Source organism: Haliotis rubra, unplaced genomic scaffold (assembly GCF_003918875.1).
Source record: "Haliotis rubra isolate DU_JTF1 unplaced genomic scaffold, ASM391887v1 Scf168, whole genome shotgun sequence".
Taxonomy (NCBI): Eukaryota; Metazoa; Mollusca; class Gastropoda; order Lepetellida; family Haliotidae; genus Haliotis; species Haliotis rubra.
This window is the reverse complement of record NW_025765647.1, coordinates 1,289,550-1,307,247: the sequence shown is the minus strand read 5'-3', so window position 1 is coordinate 1,307,247 and position 17,698 is coordinate 1,289,550. Positions and strand designations below refer to the sequence as shown.

The following is a 17,698-nucleotide window of genomic DNA, read 5'->3' as shown; positions in this document are numbered from 1 at the left end:
CAGCATCTAACTACGCAACTGGGACACGATGACATGTGCCAACGAAGTCAGCGAGCCTGACCACCCGATCCCGTTAGTCGCCTTGTACGACAAGCATGGGTTACTGAAGATCAGTTCTAACCCGGATCTTCACAGGTGCTGTGATAAGGAACGGGCGGTCACAATGTTTGACGTTAGTGATCCGGCAACGTACCTCGACGTAAAGCGTTGTTCATACCAATTTCTGATTAGTTACATGCCGCAGTGATAAACTTGAATATTGTCAACTGTGGCGCAAAACAGCATTCGCTCACCGTTAGTCTTCCACGACAAGCAAGCGTTGACCAACTTGTAAGAATGACTGGTATGTTCTACCAGGGTGCCGTTGTACAAAACGATCTTAGCGCTAAGGTGACCGTAACTCCCATACCTTAACGTAGACTTAAGGTAGCCTTAGCGCTAAGGTTGTTTTGTACAACGGCACCCAGATCCTAATACAACGTTTACCTTCAAACACACTACTTGATCATTATCGCCAAGGCACACTTACATCGAATTGTTCACGAAACTACAAAATGGGACCAAAATATAAGGTCTACATCACAGTGTTACAGTTGAAACCCCTCTGGGCACAAGTGGTCATTGTACTCTCAAATCTGTAATTCTATGAGCTAGCTGAGACCAACCTTTGACGAGATATAAAAAATATATTCACTTTGGCCTTAATTCATTTACAATAGCGTTTACTGAAATACGGGTCTGTCGTTTGACGTCATGGTTGACATGACAACAGCAGGGGAAGGGGGCTAATGTTAAATACATTTTTTGCACGAACAGGATCCGTTCAGTTAAATCTGTGCCCCCTCCCTCTCACCTCCGCGTTGAAATAACAAACCCTACAAGGACGGACAGAGAGACATAATGTTGTATTTTTCAAAACTTTCGCATCAGTCTCATTTCACAAAGGTGTGATAATGTTAAGCTTTCAAGCGAGAATTGTGCTGTTGTGTGAACGATGAGACCTCACACCTATTCAGATATAGCCTGAATTTTTTTGCGGGAGCCAATCACCTTTCAAAAGTCAACTTTTGAAACTAAATTCTGAAGGCATTGTGAAATTCGCCGTGCCACCAGGTTAATGGGTTTGTAAATCATCGCCGGTGTTCAGGTCTACGTCAGATGACGGCGGTCCGTTCCATCCATCCGACGCACCTCGAGCCTCACAAGAAGAGCCCTCCACCACGCCCACTTTCGGGGTGTAACGAAAATTAAAGGCTTCAGCGGGACTTCATTGTCACGTGATTACAAATTAGACCTAAGCTGAAATTCAACACAAAAGGGACTGATTCAATCCTCGACTCTTAACGATATCTTTCTGTTTTGATAAATGCGTTTGCTCTGGAAGGTACAATTATTATCTGGAAAGGCTGTCGCCGTTTTTGTTGTGTACTGGCCTGTAAATAAGCACGTATTTCCTGTTACAGACAGATAAATGACTGTGAAAAGCTTGAAAGAAATGTATTTTTTACGTTTGAAATGTTGAAAAACCTGACAGACTATTTTTAACCTTAATGACATACCTGTCCTTGCTGGTATATGTTTCCTGATAACGAGGTGGTGGTTGGAAGGGGCACACATTTAAGGCAACTGTGGCAAATGTACTGAACTTGATATATCCACCAGAGGTTAACGGCGACAATGCAGTGTACCTGTAGTGACATCCCTGTTATGTTGGCAGAACAACGCACGTCGTAAAACACTTGTCGTATTCCTCCCTGCGTTCTTTATTTACACTGTCACAGAGTCATCTTTCCATACTCTACCTATAAGTTGCTTAGTTGTACATATGCCTGATTGTTATCACAGATGTGACATAACATGGTTACATGGGGCACAGATGCCCCTAAGGCATAATTATATAGCACCGCTGTTCACTGTACGAAGCTGTGCCCCTTGGTCGTGCTAGGATCCTATGGTCGGAAGTTCCGTGTTGCTCTGATTATGATTAATTTTTTGTCACCATCGCGTAATGGTTTCGGTGCAAAACATCAGAAACTTGCATCTTTTCTCTTACCTTTATTGAGAAACCGACAAGTACCCCTGTTTGGAAATGGCATGTCGTGAATGTATCATGTTCCTTGCATGAGCTCGTCATGTTGTCATTGCGAGTATGTCATGTTAACCTGTGTGAATATGTCATATTCCCTGTCTGGGTGTGTCATGTTAACTGTTTGAGTATGCCATATTCAGTGTCTGAATGTTCCAGTGCCACATTCCCTGTATGAGTATGTCATATTACCTGTATGTGTGTGTCAAATTCCCTGTATGAGTATATCAGATTACCTGTATGTGTGTGTCAAATTCCCTGTGTGAGTATGTCATATTACCTGTATGTGTATGTCATATTACCTGTATGTGTGTTACCTGTATGTGTGTATATCCCTGTGTGAGTATGTCATATTACCTGTATGTGTGTGTCATATTCCCTGTGTGAGTATGTCATATTACCTGTATGTGTGTGTCATATTCCCTGTATGAGTATGTCATATTACCTGTATGTGTGTGTCAAATTCCCTGTATGAGTATGTCATATTACATGTATGTGTGTGTCAAATTCCCTGTGTGAGTATGTCATATTACCTGTATGTGTGTGTCAAATTCCCTGTATGAGTATGTCTTATTACCTGTATGTGTGTGTCATATTCCCTGTGTGAGTATGTCATATTACCTGTATGTGTGTGTCATATTCCCTGTGTGAGTATGTCATATTACCCGTATGTGTGTGTCAAATTCCCTGTGTGAGTATGTCAAATTCCCTGTCTGAGTATGCTGTCTTTCCCAAATAAGTATTAGTGTAGAGTGTCACGTGACAGATTTGACGGTGTGTACGGTTCGCACAACCTGGCAAATTCGCCTACATAGTTTCGTATGTTTGGCTGTTGACCAATCAGAATTCGACAAATTTATCGTAAGGGTAATAATTTAATGTGTCATATACCCTGTCTGAGTAAGCCCTCTTTCCCATATGAATGTGTCATATACCCTGTCTGAGTATGCCCTCTTTCCCATCTGAACGTGTCATATGCCCTGACTCAGTATGCCCTTTTTCCATATGGATGTGACATATGCCCAGACTGAGTATGACCTCTTTCCAATATGAACGTGTCAGATACCCTGTCTGAGTATGCCCTCTTTCCCATATGAACGTGTCATATACCCTGTCTGAGTATGCCCTCTTTCCCATATGAACGTGTCATATACCCTGTCTGAGTATGCCCTTTTTCCCATTTGAACGTGCCATATGCCCTGACTGAGTATGCCCTCTTTCCAATATGAACGTGTCATATGCACTGTCTGAGTTACCCCCCTTTCCCATATGGACGTGTCATATACCCTGTCTGAGTATGCCCTCTTTCCCATATGAACGTGTAATATACCCTGTCTGAGTATGCCCTCTTTCCCATATGAACGTGTCATATACCCTGTCTGAGTATGCCCTTTTTCCCATTTGAATGTGTCATATACCCTTTCTGAGTATGCCCTCTTTCCCATATGAACGTGTCATATACCCTGTCTGAGTATGTAACATTCCCTGTTTTAGTGTGTCCTAGTTCCTGTCTGAATGGATCATATTCACTGTCTGGGTGGGTCATATTCACTATCTGAGTGGTTCATATCTACAGAGTGGGTCATATTTAAGTATATCTTGTTCATGTATGGGTGCTTCTGTTCCCGTTTCCATTCATTATGGGTTCCCACTGTGTATAATGACGTCAGATTCTACATAAGCGCAGGTATTTCAAACTCCATTCAGCACTTTGACGTCCCAAAGTGAACTAAAGTATTTATGTGTCACCCATTTAAAAAGTTTGTATCATCCGACCATCCACTATGTGAACTAACATTCATTTCCCCCCCCTCCCCCTCCCCCCTCCTCCCCGAGTCCTTCATCTCCCTGCTCCCAACCTCGGGGAGGAAGCACCTTCGTCTCCAGGCCGGGTAGCTTCTCCATCTGCCCCCTTTCACAAAGTACACATAACCTAATTGACACCCCCTCCGTTTTCCCCACCCCCGGGGCCAGGAAACACCGAGTCAAGACGTCTCGGCCTCACGGCAGGGGGCATCCCACACTGCCCCGGGGCCATAACTCAAGTTGGACCACCTACACACAAGGCAGCACAGCTTACACATCTATGGACCTAATCTAGAGCTTCTTAACATCCAATTTTCTCAAATTCATTAATAAGCTTTATAGGCCTGTGGCTGAAGCAATGACTCACCGACAGGTTGGTTGACACGAAGCCATGAGCCTGTACGATTCACTCGAGAATTAATAAACAGATGGGTCTGAAATAGCACTCGGCCGTTATCGGAGCGGAGTTGTTTTGGTTCATATCGCACAGTATTATACAGAACTAAATTACTCGATGCATATGAGAGTGTCACACAATACCAGCGACCCTGTTTCAGATACGTCGTGTTCGTGGTGAGTTCCGCTGTTTAAGTGCTACAAAGTCCCATTTCCTTTGAAAAGTAATAATTTGTAATGCAGCAAAACTCGTTTGTCCGAACATGTCCGGAAGCTGACGAAATGATGGGAATGTCTGGATGCTCACGGGAGCGTGCTCATTGCGCACTCGGATTCGTTAGAACAAACATTTGTTAATCCGGTCGAGGAGCGGTGGGGTAGCCTAATGGTTACAGTGTCCGCTCGTCACGCTGAAGACCCGGGTTCGATTCCCCACATGGGTACAATGTGTGAAGCCAATTTCTGATGTCCCCCGCCGTGATATTGCTGGAATACTGCTAAAAGTGGCGTATAACCATACTCACTCATTCACTAATCCGGTCGATTGTAGGGCATTAAAACTATCCCGATTAACGGGTTTTTTCGGCAGTCGATTATTTTTTTTATTCACAATGTTACCAGCGAACAGTTCTCGTTGCGTAAGCCAACTTGCCGCTCGATCATGTAACTTCTACACCCTACTCGCTCGACACTACAGGTACGACTGGCATAAGTAGTCATGACATATGTGACGAAAGCACAGATAACCGCATCAGTTACTATTATATTAGACTAACAACTAGTCTCTGAAATGAACATATTTTACAGCAAAAAGGCTCATAGTGGAAAAAACAAAATATAATAAAAAGGAGCCCTGAGACTTTCTTCATTCTGAGGAAATCTAGACTTGCAACATTTTCTAGTCTTGCGTGGGATTTCTTGGATATGTTTGCTACAGGGTCTGTATGACAGACTGCTACTTATATCTCCTTTTCATTACAACAACTATCTCTGGTGCAGTCCCTAATATCGCGGAGCGTTGGGGTAGCTTAGTGGTTAAAGCATTCACTCGTTACGCCGAAGACCCGGGTTCGATTCCCCAGATGGGTACAATGTGAAGCCCATTCTGGTGTCCTTCGCCGTGATGTAGCTGGAATATTGCTAAAAGCTCATCCCTTGTCTGTTGAAGTTGTTATCTTGGTACAGAGTCTATTGCAGTCCATTCTACTCAAAACACACCTGCCGTACTGGAAGCCAATGAGTCCAGGACAGCCATTATGACTGAACGGAAGTATATTACACTGGCTAAGCAGCGATGCACATTGCTGATATCAGCCTATCTCACACAGAGTACCAAACACAGACGCACGGGTCCACTTAGACTCCCTGACGCTAGAAAATATACTAAAAGAAGTCCAGCTCAAGTCTAAAATGATCCGACCGAGTTGCTTGTTTCTTCCATTTTTTGCATTTTTGTGGGTTTCTTTTGAGTTTTGCTCTAAATGTTTGAGTATACATCTCTTTCTGGGGCTGAATGTTAGTCTAGAGTTCTTTGTGCGTGTTCTGTTAAATACATGGATGATCCCTATGACCTTAAGATAGTGGTAGAATTTAATGTATATATTTTCTTACGTCACCATTTACTTTGACATTGTTTGGGAGGGTATATACGCCTGGTACGGAAGGGTCAAGTAGCTTCGCGAACCATTCGTAGGTCATGACAAAGATTCGGATTCCTTTCCCTCCAATGTGCGACGAACATTTTTGTGTATTACTTATAAAACCGCCGTGAAACCCAACTCACTGTTCCTATTATTACATTACATTCGTTCGTGGACTACTGTACTCTTTGACTCAAACGCCAAATGCCGTCGCGTTGGGGCGGTGGGGTAGCCTAGTGGTTAAAGCGCCAAAGACCTGAGTTGATTCCCAACTTGGGTGCAATGTGTGAAGCCCATTTCTGATGTTCCCAGCCGTGATATTGCTAAAAGCGGTGTAAAAGTAAACTCACTCACTCACTCCTGCTTTTCAACCACGTACTCGTCACTACGTGAAGTCACATATATAGTTGTGTCAAACACCTGATGTATTGACCACAGAAGCAGGGGTTCTCAGTGTTTAAGTGTGTACAACTGGAGGGCGAAACCACTGCAGTAGGATTTCCTTTTTGGGGATTAGTGCCCTTGACAGTTGCCGGGTACCAAATTCATTAACTCAAAAGGTCCTTACTTCAGCCAAGTACAAGTCATCTCTATTCATATAAGATGGTGATAGGGTGGTTTTGTGAGAAAAGTGTCCGCATATCGACATAGGTACAAAGTGTAACCCCTTTTTGGCCTCCCATGCTGGGATGGTGCTTGGATATTTGTAAAGGGGCATGAAACCATGTAAACTCACTCACTCACACTAACAACGTTTACACGATTACCGCACTCTCTCAACATTTTTATCAGTTTCTGTTCGTTGTTTCAGGGTGACTATGAGCTTGTACTGAGCATCTTGGATGAAAACAGGTCGCAACTTGGATGTCTGGAGTTGAAGTTTTCCATGAAAAAGCGGCATCGGGGGTGGCTGTTTAAGATCTGAAAACCACCTACAAACTGTGGCTCACTTTGTCTACATATAGGCCAACAGGCCCGACAAGGAACGAAACAATCGTCTGCGCATGCTTGGAGGGGCCGAGTGAGCGGAAGTTACTCCGCAGTGAATAATTTCGTCCAATCGCAGATCCGTTCACAGTTCCATTTCCTGCGGAACACGTGTGCTATGGCCCAATGGATGTAAATATCAACTTCCTCTCAGGACGTGTTAGTGTTACAAGTGCTGCGTGATGGACCGATAACACGACCCGTGGTGAGGAAACGGTTGCATATGTTTCTGTTGTGTGAGTGGACAGTCTGCGTAAAACGCGTGCCTTATGTGTTACATTAACGCCGCCGATAAACCCGTCTTCAGAACTATGTTGTTTGTGATGCCCATAGTCGACTCGGTTGTATATTTGAAATGTTGTAATATAATGTGTATTTTAAACCGTATGTGTTACCCGTACTGCCAAAACTAACCCCACAAGAGTGATTTTCTCCCAGCAACAAAATAATCCATTGTCCCATATGTTTTCCGGACCTGGTGAAATGTGTTCCGTGCATACACCAAACGACTGAGACGCCTGTCTGCACACAAAACATTGAGCCATTTCCCCTTGCGTGTGAGACGCTGCCTTGAAAAGCAATCTTAGACATTTTTCGGTCGCTTCATACACTTATTAAATAATGTACATTATGGTGGCATTCGTCACCACTCGCCCCTTTCCGTCACCTTCAAGAAGACGCTATTCGGCTTGGCCCGGAATAGCACGAGTTTGCCACGAATGGGATTGGTGGGCCTTGAGTTAGACATAATTTTAGACATCTGTTCCAGATATCTTGAAATCCAGGAACAACTCTTATGTGAAACTTTAAATGTTAAAAGTTATTAACGACCTAATGATTTACATATGTTAATATCACGAATGTATTGATGTTTATTCACAATATTGGTCAGAACTAGTAGTTAGGTCATTGAAATACGACATGTGATGACTCGTTTTAAGTGAATTCATAACCCAAAAGTGCCATAAGTCTAATTGTGTTTCATCAGTATAGGGCATAATCTCCCCCACAGAATGTAAGTGTTTATGTTAAGTGTTTAACATACTTGTCATAAATAACTTACCGTACACTCAAGTGAAAGTTTGCACTAGTGATGGTTGAGCAAGTTCCCGAGAGTTACATAATTGGTGTTTGGACAATGATAAATTGATATTGAATGAACTCGGCAATTACATTCGAGAAAATAACTTACACATGCATGAAAAACAAAGAGAACTGAGGAATATCTTCACACTTAAAGTAGAGTAGAAAAAGCCATACACATTTAAAAGACAGTCTCCCAGTTTGCATCGTAGTGATAAGAAACTGCGACATTTTCAGTGGAATCAAATCCAGGGCATCAAACAACACAGTTCGAATAAATAAATGCCAGTTTCTATTCGTTATGATTATCTCACATTTTGTGGACAGTGGCTTTCTTTTTGTGGACACTTCTATAGTGTCTACATATATATTAGTTTGCTAGCTCTGGCGGTTCTTCTTTGTGGGCCTGTAATTTATTATAATTACAGATGCGCAGTGCGGAACCCCGTTTGAGTAAGCTTTCGTAGCGCTACGACTGTCGTAAGTCTACGTTACAGGGCCTAGATTTTCGAAGCTCTCTTAGCGCTAAGATAGTCGTAAGTTAATGTATGGCACTTACGACCATCTTAAGTGCTAAGAGAACTTCGAAAAAGTGTAGGCCTTACGAGTATAGAGAACTTCGAAAATGTACGACAGTCGTAGCGCTAGGATAGCTTTGTGAAACGGAAACTGGTGTTGATTTTGTTATGTGAAAATATCGCCATCTAAAAGACAGTCAAGCAGCACTCAATGCATCCCAATTAAATGGATTTTGAGGATTTTATGGACGTTTCAAAAGTGTATGGCATCTCTTGAGAAATGAAGCATTCGTAAAATGTTTACAATCGTTCTGTGGGGGTGAACTGACCGATATATAATTAAAATATATGGCACAGCTGGACCACCCAAAACTTACTGCCTAACACAATATTTTATTTCTTACTTTATAATCCTTAATCGAGTCTTGACGTTGATAACACTGCGAAACTGTGAGGAATGTTGAAATACTCAAACACTGAGACGTTTAGTGAGTGTGTCAAGCGGCGGGGGACACCAGAAATGGGGTTCACACAGTGGACCCATGTTGGGAATCGAACCCGGGTCTTCGGCGTAACGAGTGAACGATGTTACCACTAGGCTAAACCACGCCCACCGAATCAATGACGTGTACACAACTAACGAGCCCACTGTATTGAAATCCTCGCACATCCTGTATGCCATATATATGGGCATATGAATTATCCGGTAGATTGCTCTATGTTGGTATAAATTTCAGTATCTTATTTGGATACGTATATCCACATATGGACATATGGAATTACAATGTTCGCTCGCCAGGCGGAAGATCCGGGTTCGATTTTCAACTCAAGTGCAATGTGTGAATCGTTCTCTGATGAGCGATATCTCGTGATATTTGCTGGAATATTTTGCTAACAGCGGCGGTATAAAACGATTTTTATTTGAATAAACAAACTTTCCAAAGATTAAAAGCTTGATGAGTTGAGTTAAACAATTACAGAACAACATGACGTAGAACACAATCTGAGTGTCAGTCCTCGACTAGTATGAAATATACCGTGTTGTAAATGCAAACCCAATTCGGATTTTGAGAGATCCCTCAATAGTGAATCTTATTAATAATGAAAAGAGTAACAAATTAAAACAGACTGGTTCCGTGAGTAGGATGCGCTTGCGCCCAGTTTGACGCATGCGCTGCCTGCGAGGAAGTCTGGATGAATAGGCAGTTGGCTGTACATTTAAATCATATTTAGAGCCAGGGTCTTATTGAAATTTAATCTATGAAATCCTAAGGAAATATTCATAGTTATAAACTGTGACTCGATGCTAGCTTATTAGTATATTGTGTTTGTATATGTACAGTGTTCTCTATACCAACTATGATTGTAAAGTTTTGCTAATAAAAACAAATATGTCTTCTTTCAGAACTTTGTTACGTTTCTCTCTCCTCATAGTTACAGAGATGCCAACCCTTACACTTTGGGCGTAATTATTACGATTTTGACCATTATATTACGCCATTACACTTAATCTGCGAAACTTACGCTTTTCTACTCGTTTTAAGAAACTCCATAAAGTGGAAAAAATTTCACAGGGAAGTGTTTCGTAACGCACCGGTACAGTGGTTCAGAAATGGTCTTACTCTTAGCATCGCGCTTATTCCAATTAACTTATAAGGAATTAAAGTATTTTGTGTCCCCTGACCAACAATTTTCGATGTATGGAGCTTCATAATGATTGGTCACATGTATTTCTGTCTAGAATATTTCCTATTCATGTGAATAAACCTTCTTACAACTAATTTTTATAAAGTTATCACCTTTCACTAAGTATTTTCTTTTAAGTATTACACTTTTTAGGTCCAAATTACACTTTTTGACCTCAAGTATTACACTTTGGCCCAAAATAGGGTTGGCATCTCTGTAGTTACTTAGCAGCTTCATGAGAATTGGGATGCTTTAAAGGTTTTGACTCAAGTTGACTTCACCCCAACACTTCTTGTTTTGAAACCATGCAGTGCCCGGGCATAGAGAATATCTCGTGTATACCTCTTGAACAGCATTTGGACATCATATTTGTATTCTGTATTTCCTCTTAGAAATTCATCCACCTATATTTTAGATTCATTCTCAAGATCAAACACTTAAATGTTCAAAACAGACCAAACGCAAGCAGTGTTGAATGAAAACTGGTATTATCATTCTTAGGACGGGGCATTAAAATAGTTTTGATCGCTATACAATGAAGATCAAAGTAAAAAATGTCCTTCTTTAGGTTGTCCATACCTCGAACATGTCATTGTACGCGATGTATTTTTGGAGGGGTGTCTGGTGTTAAACAAAGACGAGGTGTAATCATGTAACCAGAAATTCGGATTCCCTGGGGAACTTGTTCTACATTATGGAACAAAATGCAACAAGGTCCATTTACACCTTGCCCATCATAAAGGTTTGCTAAGTTTCTTAAAAATGCATGAAGCAGCAAATCTGCTACACGCTTTGATATAAGCAAGAATTATATTATGAACCTCTTGGCGAACAATCCCTATTGAACAATTCCTTGAACAATAGTCCTGTCAATGAGAGGTCAATATTGAGAGGTGTAAGAGATTCCACTCTAGCTTTACGTTGATTTACATTTGTTTTGCAATGCAGTAAATATTGCGCCATATTATCTATTTGATTACTCACTGTACAATTTGCCGAAATATTGATTAATAAAACTGAAACATGCACCAAGACCACATAGTCTAGTTAATCCCAGCGCTGTCACCACTCACAACTTTGTAATAATGTAACCAAGAATCAGGTGACTGAGGTCAATACACAAGCGTACGGATAATACAATAAAACGTGGATGCAAGACGTGAGTAGTAATTGTTTAATTTTCCTGAAAAAGTAAAGGTTGTCGCTGTTTGAGTACATGAATAGAACGTCATTGTTGCAAAAATAATCGTAATTGCTGCATCCTGAAGTACATAAATTTACAGACATATTGTTATGTGGCAGTATTATTCATTATGCAGCAATGTTCCGACTGCAGTGTATAACATTGTACATGTGGCTTGTTCTTGAGGGACACAGAGGTGCTATATTTAGACATATGGTAAGCCTAATCCGATCAAATATACGAGTTCAAGGTGCGTATTAACCAGGTGCTATGGTCCGAAACCCAGTTTGTTGATTCGCTGACGCTAATTGGCATCTGGTAATTGAAAGGCACCGGGTTTCCGATTGTGAGTTGGATTTTCTAAATGGGAAGAAGTGACTAGGAAGGCTGCTGTTCGAACTTACGGAGTTCACTGTACACTTATATCACATATATGATGTAAAACATCCATGGGGAATGACCACGTGAAGACTGCTGCGTTGCAGTACCTTGTGTTGATGAGCCGTGTGGATCAAGAGGCTTCCCCACTCTTGGCTGGTGCATAGTTGACGCTCCTGCAAAATTACAGACACATTGGCATAGATTCTACACACACTGAAACAAACCGGTACATAAGCAATCTGCCTACAATAAGGCCCCGTAGGTCTCGCGAGGCGCTAGTACCGGTACTAAGCTGGTTCCGGCTCCCATTGCGAGCGCCAACTTGCGATGTGCGAGACGGGGTTCAGCTTACTTCCGGTAACAGATTTCAGGTGACAAGCGTATATTCAAGAACCAGTTCTGGTTCCAAATTGTGCGACCGCGAAATCTGAATTTACTATTCTGTCACAGCTGTTGACAGTCGTAATAGTTGGCTAATTTGGGGGATGGTTAGATCGGAAATCTGTTATTCCTGCAAGGATTATCGGTTCGATCTTACTGTCAACTTGACAACCATGACATGACATTGATGCAAACTGCCGAGAGCATTCCTCACCATTCGCCCCTTTCTGTAACCACAAGAACACTCCTGGCCAATTTGCGTCTTCATGGTTACGGAAAGGAACGAATGGTGACGAATGCTCCGAGAAGACTCGTCCCGGAATGACACGAGTTGGTCACGAATGTGCCCGGAGGAAACTACGACATACCGTTCGCAAGAAAGGGACGCAACTGTTGCTAGCATGTTTTAAATCCGGGCTGGGTGCATTCGTGATAAACCCGTGTCGTTTTGAGGCATGTTCAAGGTTACGAAAGTGATTGAACTGTGGCGAATGAGTTCGTTGGTGACAATATGTTTAAAAGCGAGTGAAGAATAACTTAAAGCCTTAATATACCTGAAACTTAACTATATAGTAACTTAAATATAGGGAAATGTTCAACATACCAAGCACTACATATTTTGATGACTAAACATATTTATTTGATAAGCAAACATGAAATTTACTTATTTTATGAAAAATATATCTTCATTGTGGTGATGTCAGCATCAAATAACATACTTGCCTTGAGTCTCCAAAGCATACTTCTTTATATTATGGCTTAATATCATCTTGAACCGGCAAGTTAATTATGATATATTTTATGGAATGTACTTGAATACTGCTTTGCATCGAAAGACGGCTTTGACAAAGGCAAGGAGGCCGCACCCTATGTGTGTATAGGTTTGAACCCCGGACTTTAAGGCAAAGTTCTTGTTTATTTGTTTGTTGTTCAATCAATCGGCAATATTCCAGCTATATGGCGGCGGTCTGGCCAGACAATCCAGTGATCAACAGCATGTGCATCGATCACCAATTGAGTGAGCCGGACCACCTGATCCCGTTAGTCGCCTCTTCCGAGAATCACGGGTTGCTGAAGACCAAATCTAACCCGGATGTTTGAGACATTCCCTACATGCTTACCGGTCTGACGAGCGCTGGACAGGACACCGAAGTTTGCCTTTGACGCACAGGAAGATGATTAGGCCTGCTACAGCCAACGTCACGGGAATACCAACCCCGAGTCCCACAGCTAACGGCGCATACCTAGGAGTTATTGAAAAATAAAAGATTAAAATTAAAAAAAATACAACATGCTTATCATGCTTCAAACAGTTGAAACTGAAACTGAAATGTCCTCACAAAAAATATATCAGGTTTTCCAGTTGCAGTTTCTACTGGAGCAACATCCCGCCTCCGTACAAAATATTAGCCCCACTAACTACCCCATCCATCCCATACACCCTATCAAACACACCCAATTTAAACACAACACCGTTCGTCCCTAAACTGAAAAATATGCCAACGCCCAACCAACAGGCTGCTGTTTTCTGACTGATAATAGAATTGGTGGGCTTTGGTATTGTTACGTTGAGTAATGGTACCTATTTTCTACTATTTTTATATAGTGTTCACGATTAAATAATCACTTCGTTTAGTTATTAATGTTAACGTATATATAAATAAGAAAACACTGTGTAATGTGTTTTGGCAATGGTTGAATTAAACATCGGGCAAAACGTTTTGTAATCGTTTATAAATCAGTTCATACATATTTATAAGGCTCACGATGAAAACTCGATGTAAGCCAAACATTGGGACTCAGCACCGTTCATAACTATTTGTGTCAAATTGTGAGGACCGCCTCCGTGGTGTAGTGGTTAGAGCGTCCGCCCGGAGAGCGGAAGGTCGTGGCTTCGATCCCCGACCGCGTCATACCAAAGACGTTAAGATATGGTACTTGTTGGTCCCTGCCTGGCGCTCGGCATTAATGGGTACAAGGACTGGTCGGCTCGGAGTCAGTATAATGTGTCTGAGTGGGGTATTCATGCTTCACTGCGGCATGGTATCTCAGTGGGCTAGCACGATAAAACCAGCTTAAGTCTGGGCTAGTACAAGCAGCCGCACATACACATACACACGCATGCACGTCGTCATATGAGCGAAATATTCTCAAGCACGACGTTAAACCCAATTTCACCTTACCTCAAATTGTGACCATCTCCTGGTAACCCGGGACAAACTGCATGTTACGGAAAAGGGCGAGTGGTGACGAAAGATGTCACAGTTAACTAATTCCATTCGTCACCACTTGTCCCTTTCCGTAACCTCCAAGCAGACTCGTCCCCACCTGGATGCATGTTGTGTGCAAACATACGACAAACCAATCAGAACGCCCGTAATGATTGCGGTGCTTTGATAAAAATAATCCCACGTACTTAAATTGGTTATGGCATTATGTGTTTGTTTATGTGAGATTGTACGTGTGCTTCTAACATTTTTAGGAAATGTAATTGTTAATCGCTACGAGTTTCAAAACAATAATATTATATCTGTATGTAACTAATCAACTTTAATCTCTAACATTGAACTTATAGACAGACAGACAGACAAGTATTTTATTATAGTCTCACCTCAATTATGGTACATGAATTACATTGCATTAAAAGCTATATATACAAAAATACCTTGAGCCACTCCTTTTGGAGTTACCAGAGACTTATGTAAAACAAAGTTGGTAATTAAAATAAATATAAATACAATTAAGAGCAATTTTCATATAAAATACTTTTACGTTTATCTAAAATAAGATTGCTGGCTTTGGCACTAAAAACTGCACAATCAGTGTTTGAAAGGTTAAAACCCTAACTTATCACAGTCTATTGCATTATTAAAGTCTCGCCATAAAGAATTGCACTTTTCAAATAAAACTCGACGCATACTCTCATACAGTGGACAATGTAAGATAACGTGGCACTCATCCTCGACACTGGTTTTACAATTAAAACACACTTTTTCGCTTACTGGTAGATTACTGTACCGCCCTGTCTCTCTACCGATTGGAGTGAGTGAGTTTTAGTTTTACGCCGCTTTTAGCAATATTCCAGCAATATCACGGCGGGGGACACCAGAAATGGGCTTCACACATTGTACCCATGTGGGGAATCGAACCCGGGTCTTCGGCGTGACGAGCGAACGCTTTAACCACTAGGCTACCCCGCCACCCATACCGATTGGAGCAACTCCACACCTGAATGCTGCTATAGCTCGTCTGTGAGATCTCACCATCGGAATACAGTTGTATTGTTCGGTCTCATATGTCTCCTTATATTTCAAACCTCTGGGTATATTTCAGTCTGAATTTGTTTTTCAGCGAATTCATTTAAAATTCCATCCTGTTTGTGACAGCTAGGTTACACGAATGTTCAGTTTGAGAAATATTTTTTAGTTATTTTTGAGTATCTGCTTTGGGATTTAATGTTGCTGAAAAAAAGATTATTTTATTTGTATATTCAATAAAACAATTCCCATTTGTGATAATTAAACCTTATCTAGAAATATTCATTTAGAAATATAAGGTGAACAGCTGGTAGAGTTATCGTTCTTGTTTAAAGTAGAACTTTCTGATGTTCATGCACCAATATGAAATCCTTCCAGGAGAACACGAGTCGCTATTCGGCTTGTCCCGGAATAACACGAGTTGGTCACGAATGAACTAATTAGACATTCGTCATCACTCGACCCTTTCCGTAATGTCCCGGAATAACACTCGTAATAACACTCGTGTTATTCCGGCACAAGCCTCATCGTGGAGGTTACGGAGATGGGCGAGTAGTGACGAATGTTATTTAGGCAGCGGAATAAGCCGAGGGACCCAGCCCATCACTTGGTCTTTGATTAGGTCAAGTCTCTGTGTTTGCTGTATAAGCAGGCAAGGATATTATATTAATATAATATCTATATAAACTGACGTACAAAAGATAGTACACACCTGATGCTTCGGTAAAATGTTTTCCTGAAAACAGCGTAATATTTAGAAAAGTGTTTTGATTGTCACTCACAAGTCACAAACATTGTGTCGTGTTGCAATAACACCATAGATATCGTACCCAATAGGAACATTGCTAGCAAAATATTTACGTTGTTTTAATAACCTCAAAACACCAGGTGTGTACTTTCTTTTGTACATCAGTATATATGAGGCTAAAGAACTTACGAATTGTCTTCGTTGCAGCAATGTCTATACCTGCCTGATCCACAGCAGTATTCTCCCTTTTCACAGTAAACGGGCAGTCGTACACTTACGGCCTTGGTTAGGTAGCAATAACCATTGATTTCCGCTGAAAAAAATCCAACAAGTAATAAACTGGGTAATATCGGCCCACTTCTTTAAAGCGAAGTTATAGTCCGTTTGGCTCAAAAGTGGACCGATGAATTGCAATCTAACTCGAAAACTAATAAACATAAAATACTCAATGAAACACTGATTATAATCAAAACGTCAGACCAACTCTGTGAGGTATTTGCAGAATTTATGTCCTAAAAATAAAAAAGTTGTTTAACAAACTATCATTAAAATATTGACACAGTTCACTATTTGTTACGAGGGAGAAGTGCAGAGAAAGGGACAGCCAGGTGTGCGAGAAAGGATGGAGACGGCACAGCACAGGTTAATGAATCAATAACTTTGTCGGCATTTGTGCATGTGCTTCCCTAACACCTGGCTGTCCCGCCGAGCCCTAACGTAGTCGTTGTCAGATTGGTTAAATCCGTTCGGCCGTCTCGCATTTGTCGGTCATAGGTCGCTCAAAGGTTAGCTGACACGACCTCCTACTAGGGTTTGTTAGAGTCAGTATAGCAGTGTAACGAATAATACTGAGCCTAAGTTTACTTAGACTGTTATAATGTGAAATTGGCATGACACTTTACCCCTCTACGAGTTCATAACAACACATTTTGCTGTTCATACGGTTTTCACGTGATTGTGTTGGTGACGCTAACACCGACTACTTCCTTTTACCTAGGAAAACCCCTGGGAATTCCCCAGTACCACGTGACACAGAAGCATCATTGATTTTGAAGTATGAAGTATGAGGCTCATATATCCCAAAGTTTGACCTCCACTCTAAATTCACACAAAATGAAAGTGAGTCATCAATTATCTTCTGACATATCACCACTGTTGTTCTACTACTACTCTCGCGAAATTCCAAGGGGGAATTCAGAGGAGGGTGTGTGGGTGTGTGCACATCCCTACACACACACACAGACACGAACACGAACACGCACGCACACGCCTCCCAATAAGAAATGATATTTTATCACAGATGAGTAAATGTTGACAGAATATTTATTTTGTGTTTCTATTATTATACCGCTGTCTTGCTCGAAACGTCAAAGATTAGAAACACATTAAACAAAATACTGTATTCAAAGTAATCCTAACTAAAACATCTTTATGCACCTTTGGTAACACGGTAACTTATTTTTACCTGCAACACAGAGAAGAACGAGGAGAGAACACGCCAGCGCCATTCCCACCACTCGGCACCTCTCGGGTATGTATCAAGTCA

At 41.4% G+C, this 17,698-nt stretch overlaps 2 protein-coding genes across 2 annotated transcripts in view; one reads left to right on the top strand and one right to left on the bottom strand.

The window, feature by feature from the left end:
- The window catches only part of LOC124272244 (ganglioside GM2 activator-like), a 31,620-nt gene extending 23,131 nt beyond the window's left edge, over positions 1 to 8,489 (top strand). Inside the window, exon 4 of the mRNA XM_046707402.1 lies at positions 6,740 to 8,489. Coding sequence (XP_046563358.1) covers positions 6,740 to 6,853 — 114 coding nt within the window. The 3' untranslated portion in view covers positions 6,854 to 8,489. The remainder of the gene's footprint in view (positions 1 to 6,739) is intronic.
- Positions 8,490 to 11,362: 2,873 nt separating this feature from the next.
- On the bottom strand, positions 11,363 to 17,698 carry LOC124272286. The gene is made up of 4 exons (XM_046707457.1): positions 17,618 to 17,698; positions 16,342 to 16,465; positions 13,269 to 13,391; positions 11,363 to 11,939 (listed from the first exon to the last, which is right to left on the bottom strand). Exons 1-4 carry the CDS (start codon positions 17,658 to 17,660, stop codon positions 11,897 to 11,899), a joined length of 333 nt encoding a protein of 110 aa, XP_046563413.1. The 5' UTR covers positions 17,661 to 17,698; the 3' UTR covers positions 11,363 to 11,896.

What these genes read in the sequence shown, in the direction of transcription:
- LOC124272286 (XM_046707457.1), bottom strand. Translation starts at nt 17,660, where the DNA reads ATGGCGCTGGCGTGTTCTCTCCTCGTTCTTCTCTGTGTTGCAG. An exon ending in CGTTCTTCTCTGTGTTGCAG is followed by an intron (nt 16,466 to 17,617) that starts GTAAAAATAAGT and finishes GATTTTTTTCAG; the next exon opens with CGGAAATCAATGGTTATTGC. An exon ending in GTCCAGCGCTCGTCAGACCG is followed by an intron (nt 11,940 to 13,268) that starts GTAAGCATGTAG and finishes GTAATTTTGCAG; the next exon opens with GAGCGTCAACTATGCACCAG.